The sequence below is a fragment of the Cottoperca gobio genome, chromosome 21 (assembly GCF_900634415.1).
Source record: "Cottoperca gobio chromosome 21, fCotGob3.1, whole genome shotgun sequence".
NCBI classification, from domain to species: domain Eukaryota; kingdom Metazoa; phylum Chordata; class Actinopteri; order Perciformes; family Bovichtidae; genus Cottoperca; species Cottoperca gobio.
This window is the reverse complement of record NC_041375.1, coordinates 12,123,811-12,145,163: the sequence shown is the minus strand read 5'-3', so window position 1 is coordinate 12,145,163 and position 21,353 is coordinate 12,123,811. Positions and strand designations below refer to the sequence as shown.

At 39.8% G+C, this 21,353-nt stretch overlaps 1 protein-coding gene across 1 annotated transcript in view; it reads left to right on the top strand.

Moving 5' to 3' along the window:
* Window positions 1–21,353, top strand: part of erbb4b (erb-b2 receptor tyrosine kinase 4b) — a 293,782-nt gene that overhangs the window by 239,010 nt on the left and 33,419 nt on the right. The window contains exons 17-20 of the mRNA XM_029458708.1: window positions 904–1,036; window positions 4,019–4,141; window positions 6,340–6,438; window positions 12,512–12,697. Coding sequence (XP_029314568.1) covers window positions 904–1,036; window positions 4,019–4,141; window positions 6,340–6,438; window positions 12,512–12,697 — 541 coding nt within the window. The remainder of the gene's footprint in view (window positions 1–903; window positions 1,037–4,018; window positions 4,142–6,339; window positions 6,439–12,511; window positions 12,698–21,353) is intronic.

The following is a 21,353-nucleotide window of genomic DNA, read 5'->3' as shown; positions in this document are numbered from 1 at the left end:
CTCCTGGCTCTAGCTTCATATTGAATGAACACATTTGAGAGTCATATTGATCTTCTCATTTTGCAAGAATTCAGAGAAGAAGAAGAATTCTGAACTTTTTGTTCAAAGAATTGTGACCAGGATATTTATCAGCGGGACATTTTACAGCTCTCTGGTAGACAATCTATGTAATGGTGACATGGTATCTTGTTAGCTAACAATACAGACATACAATATCTGCCATAAGCTCATATTGTCATCTATAAACAGCTGGCAGATGTACTGGTCAGCTCTTTACCATCACACATTATAAGTTGCCAAAATAGTGATTTTCTTCCTGTGCATGCCAAAGAGAGAGAAGAAGATGCCCATGAGCCTGGCTGACTGTGATAACATTGTATTTGGTGTATCCTTCCAGTCTGTAATATACACTCCTGAATAATAGCCTTTTTCCACTGAGTCTCAGCACAACTTGACCAAATTAAGTTTGTTCATTACAGCAAAATAAATGGGTGTGAGGGGGGGGGGGGTCTGATATACTCTGTCCGCTCATTTCTTGCTGCAACTCTGTAGACAATTTGGGCGCAGCATATCAGGAAAAGTATCTGACAGTGTCAGTGTGGTGCTGAGAATTCACTTTGATGGTTATTTCCATGTTTTTGATCTCAGCCTCGGTTTTAATGAGAGGGCATGGAGGGATATTTGTTACCAGACGGAGCTTAGTGGGAAAAACAGAGAAAAAGGTGAAGAGTTTTTTAAGGATTGCCCACACAAGCATATACTTAAGAGACATGTTTTCAGTGTGTTTGTTTATTTGATTACTTGATTATTGTGTGTGTGCACATGGCAGTACAACAAAGATGCCAACATGCCTGTGACATGCCTTTAAACTCCTACTCAACCGCTCCTTTTTTTTATCTTCAGAACCCCTCTGATCGCAGCAGGGGTGATCGGCGGCATCTTCTTGGTGGTGATCATGGTGCTGAGCGTAGCAGTGTCTGTTCGCCGGAAGAACATTAAGAAGAAGCGAGCCCTGCGTCGCTTCCTGGAGACAGAGGTGAGCAGAAACTGCTGTAATGTTGTCAGAAGACTGGGAATCACTGGGAATCAGAAGACATTAGTGACAGTTGTATGGCACTTTAATTACAGCCTAAACCTTTAATATTGTCAAATAACATTAAATTAGCCAAATAACGTGGTCACAGATTAGACTTTACAGACTTGAAAGCATTAAAAGCATAGTGGAGAAATAGGAGGTGGAAAGATTAAAGGGAAATGAATGAAAAGGGTACAAAAGAAAAAGTAGATTTGTTTTCAGTAATAGTTGCAGAATTATCTTTGACAGATTCTGCACATAATTGACAATCATGAAGACAAATATTCCATTAATTTTAGAGGAAAAGAAGATCAAAACAGGGAATGCCTGAGGACGTTTGTCTGAATTTGTATGATTACATTGTTGCATATGTGTGTGTGTGTGTGTGTGTGTGTGTGTGTATGTGTGTCTAAGTGTAGTGTAGCAGTGTGTGTGCATCCCACACACTGGATGCATATTGTACAAAATAAGAGAAAGCCCGACTGAAAGAGAGAGAAAAGTCTCCCGATGGTGACTGCGGAGGTGGAGAAAGTGTCCGAAATTCCGAGGCTCAGGTTGTTGACTTTGCTATAGTATGCCGAAGAGGACACTTCTGTGAGGAAGAGGTAAAAGATCATGCCATTAGAGGAGAAAGCACTCTTCCTCTGTGCTAGAACAAGAAGAGCACATCATCTACTGTAATGCACTTGTGTTTCCATATGTTCACCGCTTCTTCTCTCTTCAGAGCACACAAGTATTAAGTGTCTTTGCCAATAGCTTCTTTAATAACGAAACAGCACTGATATGGTTTGTTTTCATACTTACACTTCTAATATATAGCTAATGAAGACTACTTTTCAGCACGAGGAAGAAGCCTGCTGACATTCTTCATGCAAAAGTAGAATGTGCTACAAACAATGTTGAATCTTATCTGCCAAAACTGGTGCATTTGTAAAGCAAAAGGAAGTATTTAATAACTAGAAGAAACCCCCTTTTCACAGAGCGACCCGAGGAGCTAGGGGGAAATTAACATCCCTGTGTTCCTGCAGTGGTATTTCCCTTGTACACCCACATGCTGTAATGCTCTAGTGTATGTAAAGGATTTCACTCTTTAACAGCTTTTTAACCAAATCTACACCGTCTAATAGGGCTGCATAATGTATATCGTTTCAGCTTTACATTGAAATGTGCGCATGTGCAATAGACACATCGCAAGACATGTAATGTCAAGTACATGAACACGTCATGCTACAACTTTTTTGCTACTTGATATGAAAGGAAAAATCTTTTCCATGAAATCTGTCTGATGGAACATAATTTACTCAGATGTAAGGCTTGTTGGATACACAGTTTGTTTCTAGTGAGTGACGTGCACAGTAAACTACCAACCCCATTGATTAATTTAATCAAAAACAACAAAGCAGGCCCTGCTTGTCGTCGACTACGACCTGAAAATGAGCGAGGAATAAAAGAAAAACACAGAAAAAGAAGATTTGGTTTGCGAAAAGTCACTTCGGATGCAGAAATGATGTTACTTTGTTGTCATCTGGCAAAGATTCCAGCATTTTTTGTTATATAATATATATCACAGAAAAAACAATATCACCATCCCTAATCTAAACTATCTAAACCAGTTTTACACTTGTCTCAGTACTGCCGTGTAGAGTGAGTACTGCTAGCCTCAACATCTTCAGCACCACTAATACAGTCAGCTCTGCACAGTGGATAGTGTGTGTGTGTGTGTGTGTGTGTGTGTGTGTGTGTGTGTGTGTGTGTGTGTGTGTGTGTGTGTGTGTGTGTGTGTGTGTGTGCGTTTTAAGACATCTGTATTGTCCTGTGTGTGTTTATGTGTGTGAGGCCCCCGCCCTTCTCGTTCCCACCCTGAAGAAGCTGATTTGTTATTCCATTTAAATGAAGAATGGCTATTGTTTTTAATCAAATGGTAACCATGAGCCAGAGGGACAGAGGCTGTCGACCACAGCCAGGCTGATTTACACTCCTGCTCTGCTTTCCTCTCTCTGCCCTGCCTCCCTCTCTAATCTTCCATTCTTTTCCTAATTCTCTATATATTGCTCCCTTCTTTATGCTTTTGGATCCTCTGACTAATTCTACTGCTCGCTTCTCCATCGCTGTCTTGTTGTTGTTGTTTCTGCCACAGTTCCTCTCCTGCTCCACATCTTCCTCCCTCCCTCCCCTCATATAATCTTTTATCCCTCTCTTGCTGTTGAATCTGTTCGTTCCTCCACTTGAGGAGTAATGAGACAGCAAAAGTGTCAACTCCTTTTCAGGCTTTGCAATTATCCACCTCCCCCTAACTCGTTCTCTCTCTCTCTTCGTCCATCTCTCTCCATCTCACTCTTCTGTTCACATATTAAATCTCTCACATGTGATATTAAAATGGTAATGGGACTCCAGGAATTGGATTTGTCTTGTTGGAAAAATGTCATTGTAACCTTACTGTCACTTGAAGTACCGGGCAGTTATTTATTAAGATTAGGTATTCTGCAGCAAAATGCATGATAAGAATAACAGGTTTCAAAGGACGCCGTTAATATTGTGTTTAAATTGCACCACTTTAAGATTTGTGAGTAACTCCATGGTTATTGTTGATTAAAGTTTCACAGTATGATTTCCTGTAAATCAGGTCAGTGTTTGGAAGCAGCCTTTTTTGTCATTGATCCAAGGAACAATCTTGTATTAAGTATTAGATATTAGCAATAGTACTTTTTCACTTTAGGTAGCTCTATCTCCTGGATAAAGGGTTAAATTATATTAAATGTACCCGGACATGTTTACAAGTATACATTGGAGAGTATTTTTTGTTCCCTTGATTATCCTAAAACTAAATTATATATACTTGCTTAAGGTGTCTGAAAAGTGAATTAATCTCATTGTAGGGAGCTTGTGTTATTAGGATTGGGTTACAGCACCAATTGACTTGAATGACTTCTGTGTTTTTTTTAGCTGGTGGAACCTTTAACACCCAGTGGAACAGCGCCCAACCAAGCCCAGCTTCGCATCCTGAAAGAGACAGAACTCAAAAGGGTCAAGATCCTCGGCTCTGGGGCCTTCGGAACTGTTTACAAGGTAAAACACACACAAACATGAAGCAATGGTAACTGTTTGTATATGTATCAGATGGTAATTGGAAAAAATAAATGAATATACTTCTCAAGTTGAGAACATAATGTGAGATCATGAAAAAAGAAGAAGACAAGAGAGATGAATTGCAGGATCATTAATGACAGGAAATGAGATGGAAGGCTGTAGGCGGGAGGATGAAAAGAATAAGTTATAGCAGACACTGAGACCCCTGGGGTTACAGTGAAATATGAGGCATCTGAGGTCACCACCATGATGGGTTGGGGAGCGGTAGAGAAAGACACAGCTGAAGTTAGAAAGAACAGACTCTCTTACTGAAATCATCATTGGTCATTTTGTACATCCATTCACATTATATCACACTTCTGGCTCAGAGGTGTGTTGCCAGGAGCGCAGATGTCCTTTTTCAAAGCAACATCTTACACGTGTTCCTGGGGAATCTCCAGTCAACTCCTGGACATGTAAAAATATATTGTCCATTCAGAGTCTCGAGGTATCAAAGAGGTTCCTAAATCTCCTCCTCTGGTTCCTCTTCAGGGTTGAAGAACAGCTTGTTGTTGGATTACAGGATTTCAGGAGTTTGATTGCATGATCTTATTATTTCAGGCACAATTCTTGACCTTGACTAATGTTGAGGGCCTGCGTTCTGATTGAGTGTTTTGCTTTGCAGCTCATTTCTCATTACACAAGCTGTTAAGTGTTGAGCTGCTGAAGGTACCCTGTAGGGTTTTTGACCATGAGTGGTACCATGGAGGCACGCAGGTGTAGTGCATGCAAGCCAGAATACTTGAAGAAGATGAACAGGTGAAACACGATGCAGAGGAGTGTTAGTTAATCAAGCCTAAGCTTGCATTTCTCTCAGAGATTGATTGGCAAGGTCTATTAAATGAAAGTAAGGCAATATGATGTCCCCTGGTTTCACACTATATCAGAGTTGGAGGCAGTAACTTCAAGAAACATTAAATCACCTGCGCATGTGGGGAAGAAGAAGACTGCTAGCTGAAGTGAAGGTTTCAAAGTATTCTCAAAATCTGCTTAGCAAATGTTGTGAGAAGTATTTTATTAGGCATGAAATGTGTTTTGGAAAGCACAACATGGATTTAAGTGAAAGACACAGAATGTAAACTATGTTATATGATTGCATCACTGGGTAGCTAGCAATCAGGCTATTGTATTATTTATTAGACCCTAGGACTGTTTTTCTCAATCCAAACTGAGTTGACAAAATGACCTTGACGTGGATAATGTGCTGAGATTGGGAGGTGTTGACCTCAGACATTAAACTCACACACCATCTGGTTTACATGTGGACAGTACATTTATTAATGATGTATTGTAAACATATTTGATTCCACTTGTTTTCACAGGCAAGAATAAAAAGGGAAAAACATGTTTTGACATTTAAAAACAGCATATAAAAACACAGCAGTGTCCTTTTGGGGAAATCAGAACAACATGTCAACTTGTTTTTGTCATTTTAAGTGAAGTAGTTTGGACTCATTTGGGGGGATTTTGGAAATGGTAGAATTGATTCAGGTGCTATATTCAGCACAAAATACTACAGCAATCAGATACAGAAATATTGCTGAAACACTGAAAGAACATTGCTAGCTATGACGTGAATGTAAAACATTACATATACCCAATGCAGTTCATTTGTGGAAAAAAGAAGCAATCCATTGTGAATAATAATCATCTACACAAGCTCAGGTAGAAACACCTTGTTTCAAAAGGAGGCATCACATTGAAATACAGCTCTGGGAGGACAGGTGTTTTAACTCAATGAGCAGAGGTGTTGGGCTGTTTGTCACTGGGGATATGTCACATCGGGTCATAACAAAGGTGGGACACATTTGAAACACACGCACTTGATTTCCCCTTCTATTTTAAATGCTTTGACCACTTTGGCAGCTATTAAATCACTTTAATCCCACCTGAAATTAGACACTTCAAAATGATTAAATAGTTTTGCCAAAGTCTTTTTTGAAGGACAAAATCCTAGTATCATGCTCTGCCACTGAGAATGTAGAAGATGAATATTAAGAAAGCTGGTCAAGTAGAATTCAAGGTGAAAAGTCTTTAATTCATTAAATTATTGAGATTCCTCCGGTTTAAATCTTAACATCCAGTACAACAACTCATCATTTGTTTGTGTGTGTTTGTGTTTGTGTGTGTTTCTTCAGGGCATTTGGGTCCCAGAGGGTGAAACGGTGAAGATTCCTGTAGCCATTAAAATCTTAAGTGAGGCCACAGGACCCAAGGCTAACGTGGAGTTCATGGACGTGAGTATCTTGAAAACCTGAAAATGTAATTAATCAATAAAATGTATTTTTCATAGTTTACTTTACAAAACTGTGTTCACAGTTTAAACTGGTTTTATAAAAAATATTTACTTTCTTTCTCAAGTTGTATTTTGTTATATTAAAGTTTGGTGGGGTCAGTCCAGCCAATACAACATCTACCTACTGTTGCTATGGTGACACATATGACCTTCTTAAAAAAACACTTCTCCGTCAAGAATCTCTGTTGGTGAAATGCATAAAACTTACTTTAGACACCCGAGTAGAAACCATCAAGGGCCCCTAGGACCCCGACATACAGGACTGTCTCAGAAAATTAGAATATTGTGATAAAGTTCTTTATTTTCTGTAATGCAATTAAAAAAACAAAAATGTCATGCATTCTGGATTCATTACAAATCAACTGAAATATTGCAAGCCTTTTATTATTTTAATATTGCTGATTATGGCTTACAGCTTAAGAAAACTCAAAAATCCTATCTCAAAAAATTAGAATAGTTCCTCAGATCAAGTAAAAAAAAAAGATTTCTAACAGCAAAACAAAATCAAACATTTGAAAATGTCCATTAATGCACTCAGTACTTGGTTGGGAATCCTTTTGCATGGATTACTGCATCAATGCGGCGTGGCATGGAGGCAATCAGCCTGTGGCATTGCTGAGGTGTTATGGATGCCCAGGATGCTTCAATAGCGGCCTTTAGCTCATTAGCATTGTTGGGTCTGGTGTCTTTCAGCTTCTTCTTCACAATACCCCACATATTCTCTATGGGGTTCAGGTCAGGGGAATTGGCAGGCCAATCGAGGACAGTAATGCCATGGTCAGTACACCAGTTACTGGTGGTTTTGGCACTGTGGGCAGGTGCCAGATCATGCTGGAAAATGAATTCCTCATCTCCATAGAGCTTTTCAGCAGACGGAAGCATGTAGTGCTCTAAAATCTCTTGGTACACAGCTGCATTTACTCTGGGCTTGATGAAACACAGTGGACCAACACCAGCAGCTGACATGGCTCCCCAAACCATCGCTGACTGTGGGAACTTCACACTGGATTTCAAGCAACTTGGATTTTGCTCCTCTCCAGCCTTTCTCCAGACTCTGGCGCCTTGACTTCCAAATGAAATACAAAACTTGCTTTCGTCTGAAAAGAGGACTTTGGACCACTCTGCAACTGTCCAGTGCTTCTTTTCCATAGCCCAAGTCAGACGCTTCTTCCGTTGTCTTGAGTTCAGAAGTGGCTTGACCATGGGAATACGGCTATTGTAACCCATTTCCCGGACACGTCTGTGAACAGTGGCTTTTGATACCTGGACTCCAGCTTCAGTCCACTGTCTTTGAAGCTCCCCCAAATTCTGGAAGCGACTCTTCTTCACAATGCTGTTAAGGCTGCGGTCATCTGTCTTGGTTGTGCAGCGTTTCCTGCCACATTTCCCCCTTCCAACAGACTTTTTGTGGATGTGCTTTGAAACTGCACTCTGTGAACAGCTTGCTCTTTGAGACATTTCTTTTTGTGTCTTACCCTCCTGATGGAGGGTGTCAATGATGGTCCTCTGGATAGCAGTCAGATCAGCAGTCTTCCCCATACTTGTGATTTAGTTTACTGAACCAAGCTGAGTGTTTTTCAAGGCTCAGGAAACCCTTGCAGGTGTTTCGAGTTAATTAGACGATTCAAGTGATTCGTTGAACACCCTACTAGTATACTTTTTCATGATATTCTAATATTTATAGATAGGATATTTGAGTTTTCTTAAGCTGTATGCCATAATCAGCAATATTAAAATAATAAAAGGCTTGCAATATTTCAGTTGATTTGTAATGAATCCAGAATGTATGACATTTTTGTTTTTTTAATTGCATTACAGAAAATAAAGAACTTTATCACAATATTCTAATTTTCTGAGACAGTCCTGTACACTCGCACACACACACGCACACACACACACACACACACACACACACACACACACACACACACACACACACACACACACACCATGCCACAGGCTCCCAGCACAGTGCGCAAGGCCGCATTTATAAAACATTCACAGCACGACTCATTTCAAAAGAAAAAAAAATCTAAATTATCACCCCATGATGATGCAATGCAGATGAAATACCCTCCATCAACACGCGTACACATGCAGGAGCAGGCACACGCACATTGACTGCGACCCAATTGCACTCATGTTTTAAACTTAGTTTGTCAGTCTAAGATGGAGACTTTTGGAGTGTTAGCATATCTATTTTTATCAGGACATCTTTGATGAATAATAATGAATATGTGTTTAATTTAATGCTCTATGTGCTTTGAGATCTTGTCTGACACTCAAACAACCAGATATCTGAAATAAAAGAACACATAGGGAGAGATTAAAGGGTGATATGGGGCTTTAATGCATATAGAAGGATAGAGATGTAAAACACTTAACTATGCATATTCATGTGTGTGTGTGTATGTGTATGTGTGTGTGTGTGTGTGTGTGTGTGTGTACACAAAGCCAGCGCCTCACCCCCAGCCCCTCCACACACACACACTCACTCAGATGGATTGTGTGACAGAATGTACATGCATAACTTAGGATGCTTATTTACATGACACGCTGGACATCCTTACAGTTGTGAGGAAAAGTGTGATGTCACTATAATTCTTTCAATTACAGAAACAGGGATAGTGTTAACAAATCAGACTGCTTTACTGATGGCAAACATATACCTAACTGATCACTCAACTAACAGCAGTGGAGACAGAGAGAAAAAGTAGAGTAAATCCTTAAAGGAAAGTAGCCGAACACAAAGACCTACAGACCTAATGTGTTGATGTTTGGTTGTTTCCTTTTGCGTTTCTCTCCGTATTTTCTACTGCTACCTTACTTCACATTCATCCAGTTCCACAGTCGTCTTCTATCGACTGCTGAGCAGCTGGGGGCTCAGCTTCTGCTCCAGGGGACATTAGTGGTACTTACAGAGGGAAAGGAGAGTGCCATTCATTTACTTAACCCATCCATATGTTCCCAGCTGGACTGGGAATTCTGACAGGTGACCTTCCAGCTGCAAGCCACACTCAGTTGCCACCGACTGTTTGAAGAATGTCACAGAGTACTGATTGTCCTTTAGTCTGTTTTTCTGAGTGTGTTTTTGTGTAGAGTTTCCCATCCCTTACCTGTGGAGCACTTAACGGAGGGAAGCTTCTCGTTTTAAACCTAAAATAAAAAGTTTGGCACAGCAACACAATACCCAGACTGCCTCCCTGCTGCCAGCGCCTAACAGGAGAACAGGGTGCCAGTACCCAGCAAGATTGTCATGCATGTACATGTATGGATGTGTGTTTGTGTGTGTGTGTGTGTGTGTGTGTGTGTGTGTGTGTGTGTGTGTGTGTGTGTGTGTGTGTGTATGCGATTATAATAGTGGCTACAGGCAGACACAACATGCTCAGTATGTTATTTCTTTTTGAAAGCCAAATTTCAGCTTAAGGCCGTTTGTCAATGAAGCTGGAGAAACCCTTGTGGTCTGTCCTTGGAAATTGGATTCAGTAATGCTGTTTCCCCACGTGTATGAAGATTATCTTCTGTTCCTTTCATTTTATGTTTTGCTTAGTAGATATTCTATATGAGTATCAAACACACTGAAGGACTTGAGTACAATACATCCATACAATATATCTATAATCTTTGATGGTAAACCTTATTTTCTGCTGAAAACTAAGAATTGTTGTGTTTTCAATACCTTAGAATAAGTCCTTCATATCTACATAGGGAGCGGATCTTCTTCACGGATTCTGCTATGTGACAGGAACATGTTTTTCTACAGTAGCTCAGAACGGACAAACCAAACTCTGGCTTTATAGACGGCCTTTGGAGCTTTTACGCCATTCATAATTCTCCGACATGCTTGTAAAAATGCAGTAACGCCAGCCGCTGCCCAAATGTTATTGCTTCTAAAGTAGTGTTATGGTTAGGATGGTCTCTGAGTGAGGCGAAGGCCCTGAAAGATACCACAGCGTTACCACGGGTTACTGCACACAGCGGCTCTTTACCGCAGTCTTGTGAAGAGAGGGGTGAGCGGAGGGGTTTTTAGTTGGTCTGCTAACGCAATGCTAGCTGCAACTAAATCCTATTTTAGGAAACAACATCACAGTGTTAGGGGAACCCTACAGTTGTCCAGATTTACAAGTAGAAGATGCTGTCCACTATCCGTACTGTACAGAATATACTGCCAGCAGGGATCAGATTATGCAAGTGTTGTGATACATGAGCCATATACTGTAAATCCTCCACTGTGTTGTAGTCATATTTCTCTGTCGGTGTTCAGTGGACCTCTACATACTGCATATCTGTCTCTCCCCAACACACACACAAACCACCTCCATCAATGTTGTGTAATATGGCTGCACGGCCTCTTATGATGAATCGTCATATTAACCGATAAACTATGCAGTCACAATGCTGTGTGTGTGTGTGTGTGTGTGTGTGTATGTGTGTGTGTGTGTGTCTGTGTCTGTCTGTCTGTAATGTTAATAATATTTGCTCTTGTTCTAAAAATGCAGCACTTAGAGATGTTGAGACTACAGGCAAGTTCAAAGCTCTTTAAATAATGTGCTGGAGCAGATTCTTCTTACATACATTTTCTATTCAGTAGCATATTCTCTCATATTCTCTAATACCAACACTTTAGACCAAAACTGTAGCAAGACACAAGTATTACTAGTGTGGTATTAAAGGACAGTGACAAATGATTTACAGCAAGCTCCCCTTGGTGCAGTTTCTACATGTTTAGTCTACTACAAAGCATGCTGACAGTCTTGTGAAGCAGTGAGTCACTTTGATGTCGAGGTTATGAATAAAAATCTACTGTTTCTGTGGAACTTCGCTGCCTGCTCTAAGAAACTTCTGCCTTAAACAGAATAAGGGATCATATTGTCTTTGACAGTTCTGTTCACTTGTAAACACAATAAACTCTCTGCCTGTGGGTTGAGTCGTTGAACTTTTGCTCTAGCATTTGTCGTCTGACACTAACTGGAAGACTACCGGTTTGGTCTCTATGTAACACATTATGAATATGGTGCTTATATGCACATAGATATCTGAATATGCAAACCGAAACACATCCTATTCTGTGACATAGTTATTGACAAAGTCATCCAGAAAGAAGTGTCTTGTGTAACAGGATGTTCAGGGTCCATGTGAAGCTCTATCCAAATAATGATAACCACAATGGGGCCGAGGTTTGGAACAGAAATCAAGGTCAAAAATGCAGATCACAAAAATGACAATAATGTATCTTCTGTTTGTGTTTTGCAAAAACTGGCTTTTGCCTAAAGTGAACAAAACTGTAGAATCTGTTGAAGAATCTTTATATATATACAGTATGTATAAATCTAAATATATATATATAAATACACTATGTATATATATGTATGTTCAAATCTGTAATAATATATAATATCTAAGGATGTAACGATACACTGTAATCACAATTCTATACATTACACGATGCTGGATTCATGCTTACAATTTGTTTTTACAAAATTAGATTGAAGAAAGTAAGGCTCCTTTATTTCAACAGACAAAAATCTGCAAAATATATTTTTTCTTTTCTTTATCAACAAAAACAAAATCCATTATCCAGTGCTTTGACTGGCTTTAATCAACGGGTCCATTTGTTTTGGAAAGGAGAAGACCTCTGTGGATAATTTGGCTCCTGATTTCTTTATTCACTGTTCTTACTGTTATGACTCATCGTGTCCATTTGTTTTGGAGAGAAGATCCTCATAATTGAGCTCCCGGTAGAAACCAGTTGAACACTGAAGAAATCCTAACCCATGATACAGCGAGTGACGCGAGTGACGTGGGATGTTGAGCAAGTCAGAAATAGATAGCGCCATCAGCTTTTTTAAAGAGTATCGCAATTATTTTTCGTCGTACCGATTTGATTTGCCACATATTTGCATTGCAAATAAACCGTTTTGCAAAGTATCGTTACATTCCTAATTATTTCAGATGTCATCCTGCACCCTCAACCCTTTCCCCCACATGCCTGAGTGTATATCTGTCTCATTCAGGAGGCCCTCATCATGGCTAGCATGGAGCATCCCCACCTGGTCCGCCTGCTGGGCGTCTGCCTGAGTCCCACCATCCAGCTGGTCACACAACTGATGCCTCATGGGTGCCTGCTCGACTATGTCCACGAGCACAAAGACAACATCGGATCCCAGCTGTTACTCAATTGGTGTGTCCAGATTGCCAAGGTAAGGATAGAAAATATTTCTTTATTAGTTGTTTTACTCGCTGTATGGTTGATTGGTTCGGTGATTGGCTGGATGCTTGATTGGGTATTTGGTAGCCTAGTGGATTGGCAGATAAATAAAGGGTTGTTTTCAGTATTGATATGTAATGTTGTTCCCTGTTTGTTTATAAGTGGATCGTTTTCACTGATTGCTGCTTTTTTGCTGTCTTGACTGTTGTAGCAAAATATATGAATCAATCGTAAGTAATAATTTAGAGAGTTGGAGGGCCATTGAACCCTTACTGCATCTCTACTGCAGACTGTGGATCCACCACTTTATCTTTCAGGATTAGATTCTGACACTTTGCTGGTATCTGTCAAATGTTGCGAGTCAGTTTTGACTGTTGTTTCATGACCTTTTGTATTGATCCACCTATTTTGATTGCTATGTTCCTTTAACATCATTTTTCTCCCATCTGTGTCACTCTTTCCTTAGTTACTAGTGAGAAAGTTATATCTCTTTCTCAATACATCTATTTTGCTATTGTCGGCGTATGATTGTGTTGTCGCAGGCTGCCATGCATCCTTGTCCCTTTTGAAATCTCGTTCTATAAATACTTGTGTTTGCTTTGGATTACATGTACACAGAAAACTACTGAACCACTCATATGTCCTTTTATAACATATCTCGTCTATAAGAAGCCAGGTGAATTAATTAATTGCTTCCAGAGTGAAAAGTAGATGCAGATATAAGTGTGTGCGAGTGTGTGCAAGTGTGTGCTGGTGTGTTTGGAAGATTCACGGGCAGACAGTGGCGCCCCATGCTAGCCTCTCTGGAGAAGTGAAGTAAATGATTTAAAGCCTTGCATGATGTTGTTGAGGGAAGTGTTGCTCACAGGGAGCTCAGTGTTACCGGATCATGTATGTAGGAGTGCATTATAATTTGTTCTTCTCTAGTATGTGTCAAAATTATAGGTGACTGATACACTTACTAATGATCTCCCTGACACACAAATCACCAGTTGAACCTCTGATGCAGTATAACAACCCTTACAACATCAGCAAACACATTGTTATTCATCTATTTATTCATTATCAAAAGGTATTTATTGCAGGGCTATGGTATTAGATTGCAATAAGCCTCTTTATATATCACATGACATAATTTATCTCCAAATATGGTGCATTTGATAGATGGCTTATGAGAGAGCAAAGTAATTGGTTAAAAAGCCAACAGAAGCAGAATGGAAATTACTTAGCAGTCGCTGCAGTCCCAGATTTAATATCTTAGTGAAATATTTCTGTTGCCATTTTTGGCTAAATCAGAGGCAGGCAATACTCCAATGAGCTTCCATGGGAACGTAATTAACCATCAATTAAAACGTTGGTACACAATCATGATCACACCAGATAAAGCACCCTGAGGTTTCTTCCATTTTTCCCCCTTTAATTTTGGGGTTTCTTTTAGGAAGTTTTTCCTTGTGCGATGCGAGGGTCTAAGGACAGAGGGTGTCGTAACCTGTACAGTCTGTAAAGCACACTGAGACAAATGTATAATTTGTGATATTGGGCTATACAAATACATTTGATTTGATTTGATTTGATTTGATTTGATAAAGTGTTTTTTAATAAAAACCAAAAAAGCACAGCATGCATTAAATCTTGCCACTCTGACAAACATCCCTTGCTGTGTAAAACACATATTGTGATGGCATGGACTTAATCACGCAAATTACTTTGTAGAAAAAGGATGTAGATCGGCTATATACACATGAATAAGTATATTCCCGCTGTGAACAGTTGTCAACATGGAGAGATGTATAATTCATTATGGGTAGATATAATGATGTATTATTTACCACTGTTATGCTGTGTCTCAAGCGTGTATTGTTTAGTGTTTCCAATAATTGGCTATGCTCGTGGGGACTCAAATAGCCGCCAGGGGCCACGGTTACACATGGGTTCATTTTCACAGAAACACAATGTGTCCAGTGCACACAATGCATTTATCTGAATAATGCCAACATGGTGAATTGACACACGAACACCATCAACATTCCCATTTTGTTTCTTGCAGATTATTTCATTATATTAATCATGGATGCATACATCCACTCACGCAGTGTCTTACAGGGCTCTTGCAAGTGACAGGGCTCTATTCTCTGAGGCAACATCCCTGTGGCCCTCGCACTCTGTCATGGCCGCCATCACAGCCATAGATTATTAATGGGGTGATCTGCCATGAGTCATACTAATGAGCAGATTCATTAGAGCTACTACGCATGCAGGGCTCTGATGCCACAGAATGTTTTTCTTTCGTTGGGTCTGATTTTTCTTTTCCTGTTTTATCTTTCCATTCCCCCCCCCCCCCCTCTATAACCTATTCTATCACTTTCTCCTCGTTATGTCTGCTTACTTTTTAAACCTCCTCGTTCACACACTCTGCTGCCCTCTTGTTCGTGTATATAAAGTATAATGTTGCTACAATGTCAAATGTTTGACTTTGGAACCACTACTACCACAATATGTCAATATATGATTCCACTGCAATACCTTTGTGTTGATCAGTTAATCAGTTGCTCTGGAGGACTTCCACAAGACGTCTGACACTAATTTGTGAACTATTACTTTAGAGGAAGTGAAATCCACTTGTATACACAGTTATCTGGTAAATGTTTTCAGTTACAGAGATGTCCTGATAGCACTTTTCATTTCTGATACCAGTACCAAAAAGTGTCTGCCGATACCCCTCTAACATAACAAAATCTACAGAAAGAGGTGAGATGATATCATATAATGAGCCCATACTACTCTGATAACAATACATATTCCCTCGTCTTTAATATATTCTTCTACTAAGCTTTCAACAAACCATTCATATGCAACTGGCTGCTACAATGAACCACACAACTGTATTCTCTGGGGCAATACTGGGTGCTTGGTGAAGTTGGTCCAGTGTGTTGTCAGAGTAAGTTACATATACAGTACATATGAGACACATTTCAGTTCAGCTGTTAAATGGGACCGTATACTGCTATGATGTCATCACATAATGTGTTCCTTACACACTAAGATTAACTACAAGTAAAGTCATTCATTGACATTGTGTTTGTCAATTTAAGATGACTTTACATTTCTGTCAGTCTGACAGCATTCTTTTCCACGTTGAAATAAGACACCGTTTAGTTTAACAGAATAGAGTAATAAGATTAACAATCAGTTTCATCTTAAATTGAACACGCTTCATCTGAAAAACTGGTGAAAATACAGTTATTGCAGTTATATTCTGCATTTTAGTTTAAAAATGGCACTTGCGCTGGAAGGCACTGTAGTGACAGACACCCTGTAAATAAAATGGGACAATTTGGAAGATTCTACATAAATTCTTTTGAACTATTAGAAGAGACACCAAAAGATAGAGAAGAAGCGAAATGATATCATTAGCTGCATTTGCACAGGTTGTACATAACAGTGATGGTTGCCATCGCAATATGCATATATAATATCATATTAACATATTCTTGTTAAATATTTAGTGTGAATTCCACGCAATCCACCTTTGAAGGAGAGCTTGGTGTCCTACTACCTGTGGGACTTGTTTCAGGATGATGCATCATAACCGCATCAATACACCGCCATTTAAACAACCTATGTTACATGGTAGGAAAACCTTACCAAATCACACTGTGTGCGTGTGAGTGTGCGTGTGTGCGTGTGTGTGTTAAAAGGCCCCAAAGTGTGTATCACAGAGTCATTTCTCTGTGTAAACCACACTAGGCAAATGTGCCTCTCTCCAACCCATTACATACATCCCCAGGGTTCCAATGAAAACTCTGTTCACTCCTATTTCCATTTTACTCCATCTACTCCCCCTCTCCTGTCTTTGTGATTGTATTTATTTCAGTATGTGATTCTCTTATTTTCGTTTTTCTGTCTCTTTGAACAGTAATGTAAGAAGAATATCCTTAAAATGTCCCATGGGTGCATCCATCTATCTTTTGTGGGTACAGATATTCATACAGTTTGTCAGTAATGAGGCAGGATTGACTGAACGTATGTGGACCACTGGGATAGAACCCTGTTTGTACAACAAACCTCGACCAGCGTTACTTGTTGAAGCTGAAAAAGGATAACAAGCAACCTTTTTCGACTGTGGAGGTAGAGTGGTCTTCCACCAGTCGGAGGGTCGGTGGTTCGATCCCCGGCCCCGGTGTGTGTGTGTGTGTGTGATTACTCTGTATGAATATGTGAATGCTGACGTGTAATAAAGCGCTTTGAGTGGTCGTGAAGATTGTAAAAGCGTTATATAAATGCAGTCCATTTACATTGTGCTTTAAGGAAGGCCAATTAGAAGAGTAAGTGAAACCTTCACGTTGTTCCAGTGATTACCATCTCATATCTATTGAAGCTCTCAATATCTGTCTCCCTTCTGTCTATTTTGATGCGGACCACTCATGTCGGTGTGACCACCAACAAACTTGTACTTACCAAAGTCTCCTTCCGCTCTCTTCTCCCTGACGTGTCTCTTGTAGAAAACATTTAATTTGCATTCAGATGTTTGATTCCAACCAGCACTGACGGATAGCATGCTCGCTCAAAGACGGCATGTTAACACATACAGCGAGAAGCAGATCACAGGCGTCAAGCCTTTGATGCTACCAAATGTCAACAAGTGTCCGCCTATCTCCCTTCCGCTCGCTCTATCTCTCACTCTAGCTGTGTCCCTCTCTCTCATATCCTGAAATTTGTTTGTGGTGGTTTTCATGACTGCATTAGTAAGTGTATGTTTTCAATGTTAGCGGCTAGAACACCTCCCTTCCCCTGGGTAAATGTCAGCCGAGAAGGCTTGTTAGATTTGAGAGAGCAGCTTTATGCATGTTGTCATCTTTTGCAATTCTCATCAAAGTGGAAGGCGGATTAGGTAAGAAGTCATGGACTTTTGTTTTTATTACATTTTTTCTTGCAAGTACTGTATCATCAATCACATGTTGAAGTTGTAGGGCAATCCATGATACAAAATAAAATATATTTGATACAGGGAATTGGATTAAAGTGCCTTCACAAGTGCCTTTTGTTAAAATTGTTTTAAATTGTCAAACTGGGTTGAGGAACAGATGAGCGTAAATAGGCAAATGTTGGCGTATCGTGTAAAAGTGGTCAGAAGATTCGAAAGGCGATATAGAAATGCAAGTCCATTTACCCCTTACCATGTATTGAATCATTCTCTCTTGATTCACCGGTCGATCTTATTTCAAACCTTCAGCTATGGTCATGTGTTTTGTGCACTGACTAAGATAAGATTCCAGATACAAGCAGCTGATAAGAGTTCACAGGAGCTTCGAACTTCAGGAGCTTTGAGTAGAACTGCTGCTCCTTCGTGTCAAAAGGAGTCAGTTGAGGTGATCTGATAAGGTTGCTGCCTGGACACCTCCCTCTGGAGGCATTGCTGACATGTCCAACTGGGAAGAGAACAGGTGGACAAGACATGTCGAAGGGATGACATATCTCATCTGTCATGGAAACACCTTGGAAATCCCTGGGAAGAGCTGGCTAGTGGGAAGGGAGAGGGACATATGGGCTACCTTGAGCAGTCTGCTGCCACCATGACCGAGACCCGGATAAGTAGCAGAAAATAAACATATGGATAGATGGATTTGTTGTCTTAGTAGGAATACTAGTGGTCGTTTTGTTTTTTGTTTATTTGTTTTACCTGAAAATAGTCTCTGTAGTGAAAGTTGTTCACCCGGAATGGCCCCAGAATGCAAAAGCACAAACCTCAAGGCAGCAGACAGATAAATAGTCACTGCAAAGGACAGAAGGACATACCAAGACTATTAGGCCTGCACTGACTCATGGTTGCCATGTTGTCAATCAAAAGCACACACAAACAAGCCAAGAGGAATACATTTTCTTGCTCCCTCTCTTTCCCCGTCTCCCTCTCACTCACTCACTCACTCACTCACTCACAGAAGCAGTGACACAGTTTTAACAGCGTCTGGCTGAGCGGAGATGGATGTGGCCAGGTAGGGCAGTGGGGGAAATGGATGAATGCAGCCAGCCCACACAATGGATGAGACTGGCAGCTCAGGGAGACAGGACTACACTAATGAGTGACTGCCAGAAGCACACACACACACACACACACACACACACACACACACACACACACACACACACACACACACATAAATGAAGGTATGTAGGTAACCAAACTGACAAACATTAACAAAGTGAACCTCTCATTATTTGATTGTTTTATATACACACGTAAATGGATACATATCGTGATGCCCTCAAACTAACAAACACACCCACACAGACACTGTTTGACGTAGACGTGCGTGCGTGCTTTCTGGTCGTTTGGTATCACTTGTGTAGTCTAGAGGCTGTAGAAGTGGGCCCTCGCTCAGCAAGTCAATTTAAATTACATTTGAAAAGAGTCTGCCAAGGCATAAAAAAAAGGTTTGTACACTATAAAAACAATTAACTACTTTGTACTGTTGTAATGGTTATTGATTATGCTGAGCGTCATTGCATTGATGAGGTTAAGAACAAGGCTGCATTTAAGTGTGGCATCAAGCACATCAAGCATATCTTGGCAAGCCTTTGTGGTCGCTTCTTTTAATTCTGCAACGAGTAGCTACAGCAGGCTCTGGAAGCATTTGGTCAAATTTAACATTTCAGTTCATCGATATATAAATGCAGGCAAAGATTTGGGGTCGATACAGCAATACAATAATCCTGTGTGCCACCACAAAGTTCAACTCACATCTTGGCTTGTAACTCTTGGACCATGTATCGGCAAACATTAGTTTTTTCCCCTCGTGCTCAAGTCAACACAGGCAGCTCAATTTTGGCTAATGTGTTCAGCAACTGTTTTCAATTTTGTAATAACATGCATGTTTTGTGGTTGAAGACGGGTCTTATGAAAATAGTTTGGTCATATTCAGCCAATTAATCCTATTTGATCCCTGTTTGAGCTTTGCAAAGCAATTGTTTGTTCTTTCGTGCTTCTTCTATTGTGTAAACCGGTCTTCAATACATGCTAAATCTTTGTTTGTTTGTTGTTTTGTTAACAGATTTACAATAGTCAAAAGTGTTTGGAACTAAATGTGAATGAAGCTCACTGAAAAAAGGCATCATGATGAGTTGACAAGCCAACTATTGTGTGATAATGTCTGTGTGACTTTTGTTGTAGGTGGTGTTTTTATTGTTAGATGAAATCCATTCATACGTAGGAAAGGGTTTGTAAGCCTGTTTGGAAATTTGCTAATGGAACGTTAAGCACCTGTATGTAGGTAGTTTACAGCCATCAGAGTTTTAGTGTGTGTGTTCAGGCTGCTGGTGCTAATGCTAGTGGATAGCTTGTCATCTCTTAGCCATGCAGGCATAAGGCCAATGCTTTGACAGCTTGGACCCACTTCACTTTCAATTAGTCGCCTGTCACTGAAGATGCCCCCTCACCAGCCTCTCTGGAACTGACTCAAACCCTGCATGTGTGTGTGTGTGTGTGTGTGTGTGTGTGTGTGTGTGCGTGCGTGCGTGCATGTGTCTGTTAATTGTAATTTTGTATGTCATTGAATTGTGTGTGCATGCATGTATGTGTATGTGAGCATGATATTAATGAATGAATGTTTAGTTGATGTGTTTGTGTGTGTAATGATGTCAGGTTCACATGCCCACACCTCTGCTAGAGACAGGTGCCAGGCTCTGTGACACCTCACCCCTCTGGCTTGCCAGTCACCTGCCAGATCTTTGAATGGAACATTATGAGGGCCGTTTGGACAACTCAGTGTTTCACATACACTGAGTTGAAAAGTAAAGTATTTAGTATAGTAGTATATACATTTACATTACAGGTCATTTAGCAGATGCTCTTATCCAGAGCGACTTACAGTGAACTAACTACAGGGACACCTTAGAGCAACTCATGGTTAAGTATATATTTATACGCATATAAACACACATATATATATATTATATATTATATATTATATATTATATATTATATATTATATATTATATATTATATATTATATGATATATTATATATATATATATATATATATATATATATATATATATATATCCCTACAAGTCTAAAACCTCACATTCCCCCTGTTCACTAAATTACATAATATGCTTTTCCACCATGTTTCTGTAAAATTGGCATCAATGTTTTGTTTTACTCTCCAATGCTTTGAAATATGGAGTTCATATTCAGAGTCATAATATTATGTGAAGGCAAAAACATAGTAAATACAAATATATAGAAATTACTTCAATAATTAGCCTGACCTTTGTCGATTTGTTTATTATGTATTGAGTATTGTGGCAGAACGTTTATTATCATTTTAGCTCCTCTTGTTTGCAATTGAAATACTCTTGAACCTTTGACCATGACATATTTCATATATGCTTGAACCTATTTTTGGCTGAGCATCATGTCAGCAAGTGCTAGATAAAGCCCCAAGTGTGTTAAGCACACTACCCACCTATCAATTCAGTTACTGAGAAATATTTTTGTGTTGTAATAATGCACATACCAAGAAAAGAGAGAGAGTAACTGTGAGGAAAAAAGCAATCAAAGTCAAGTACAACCAACATGCCATTAAACCTTTTAATGATCTCAACCTCTCCATATTCCGGTTCACTGCAATTAGCAATAAAATTCTTAA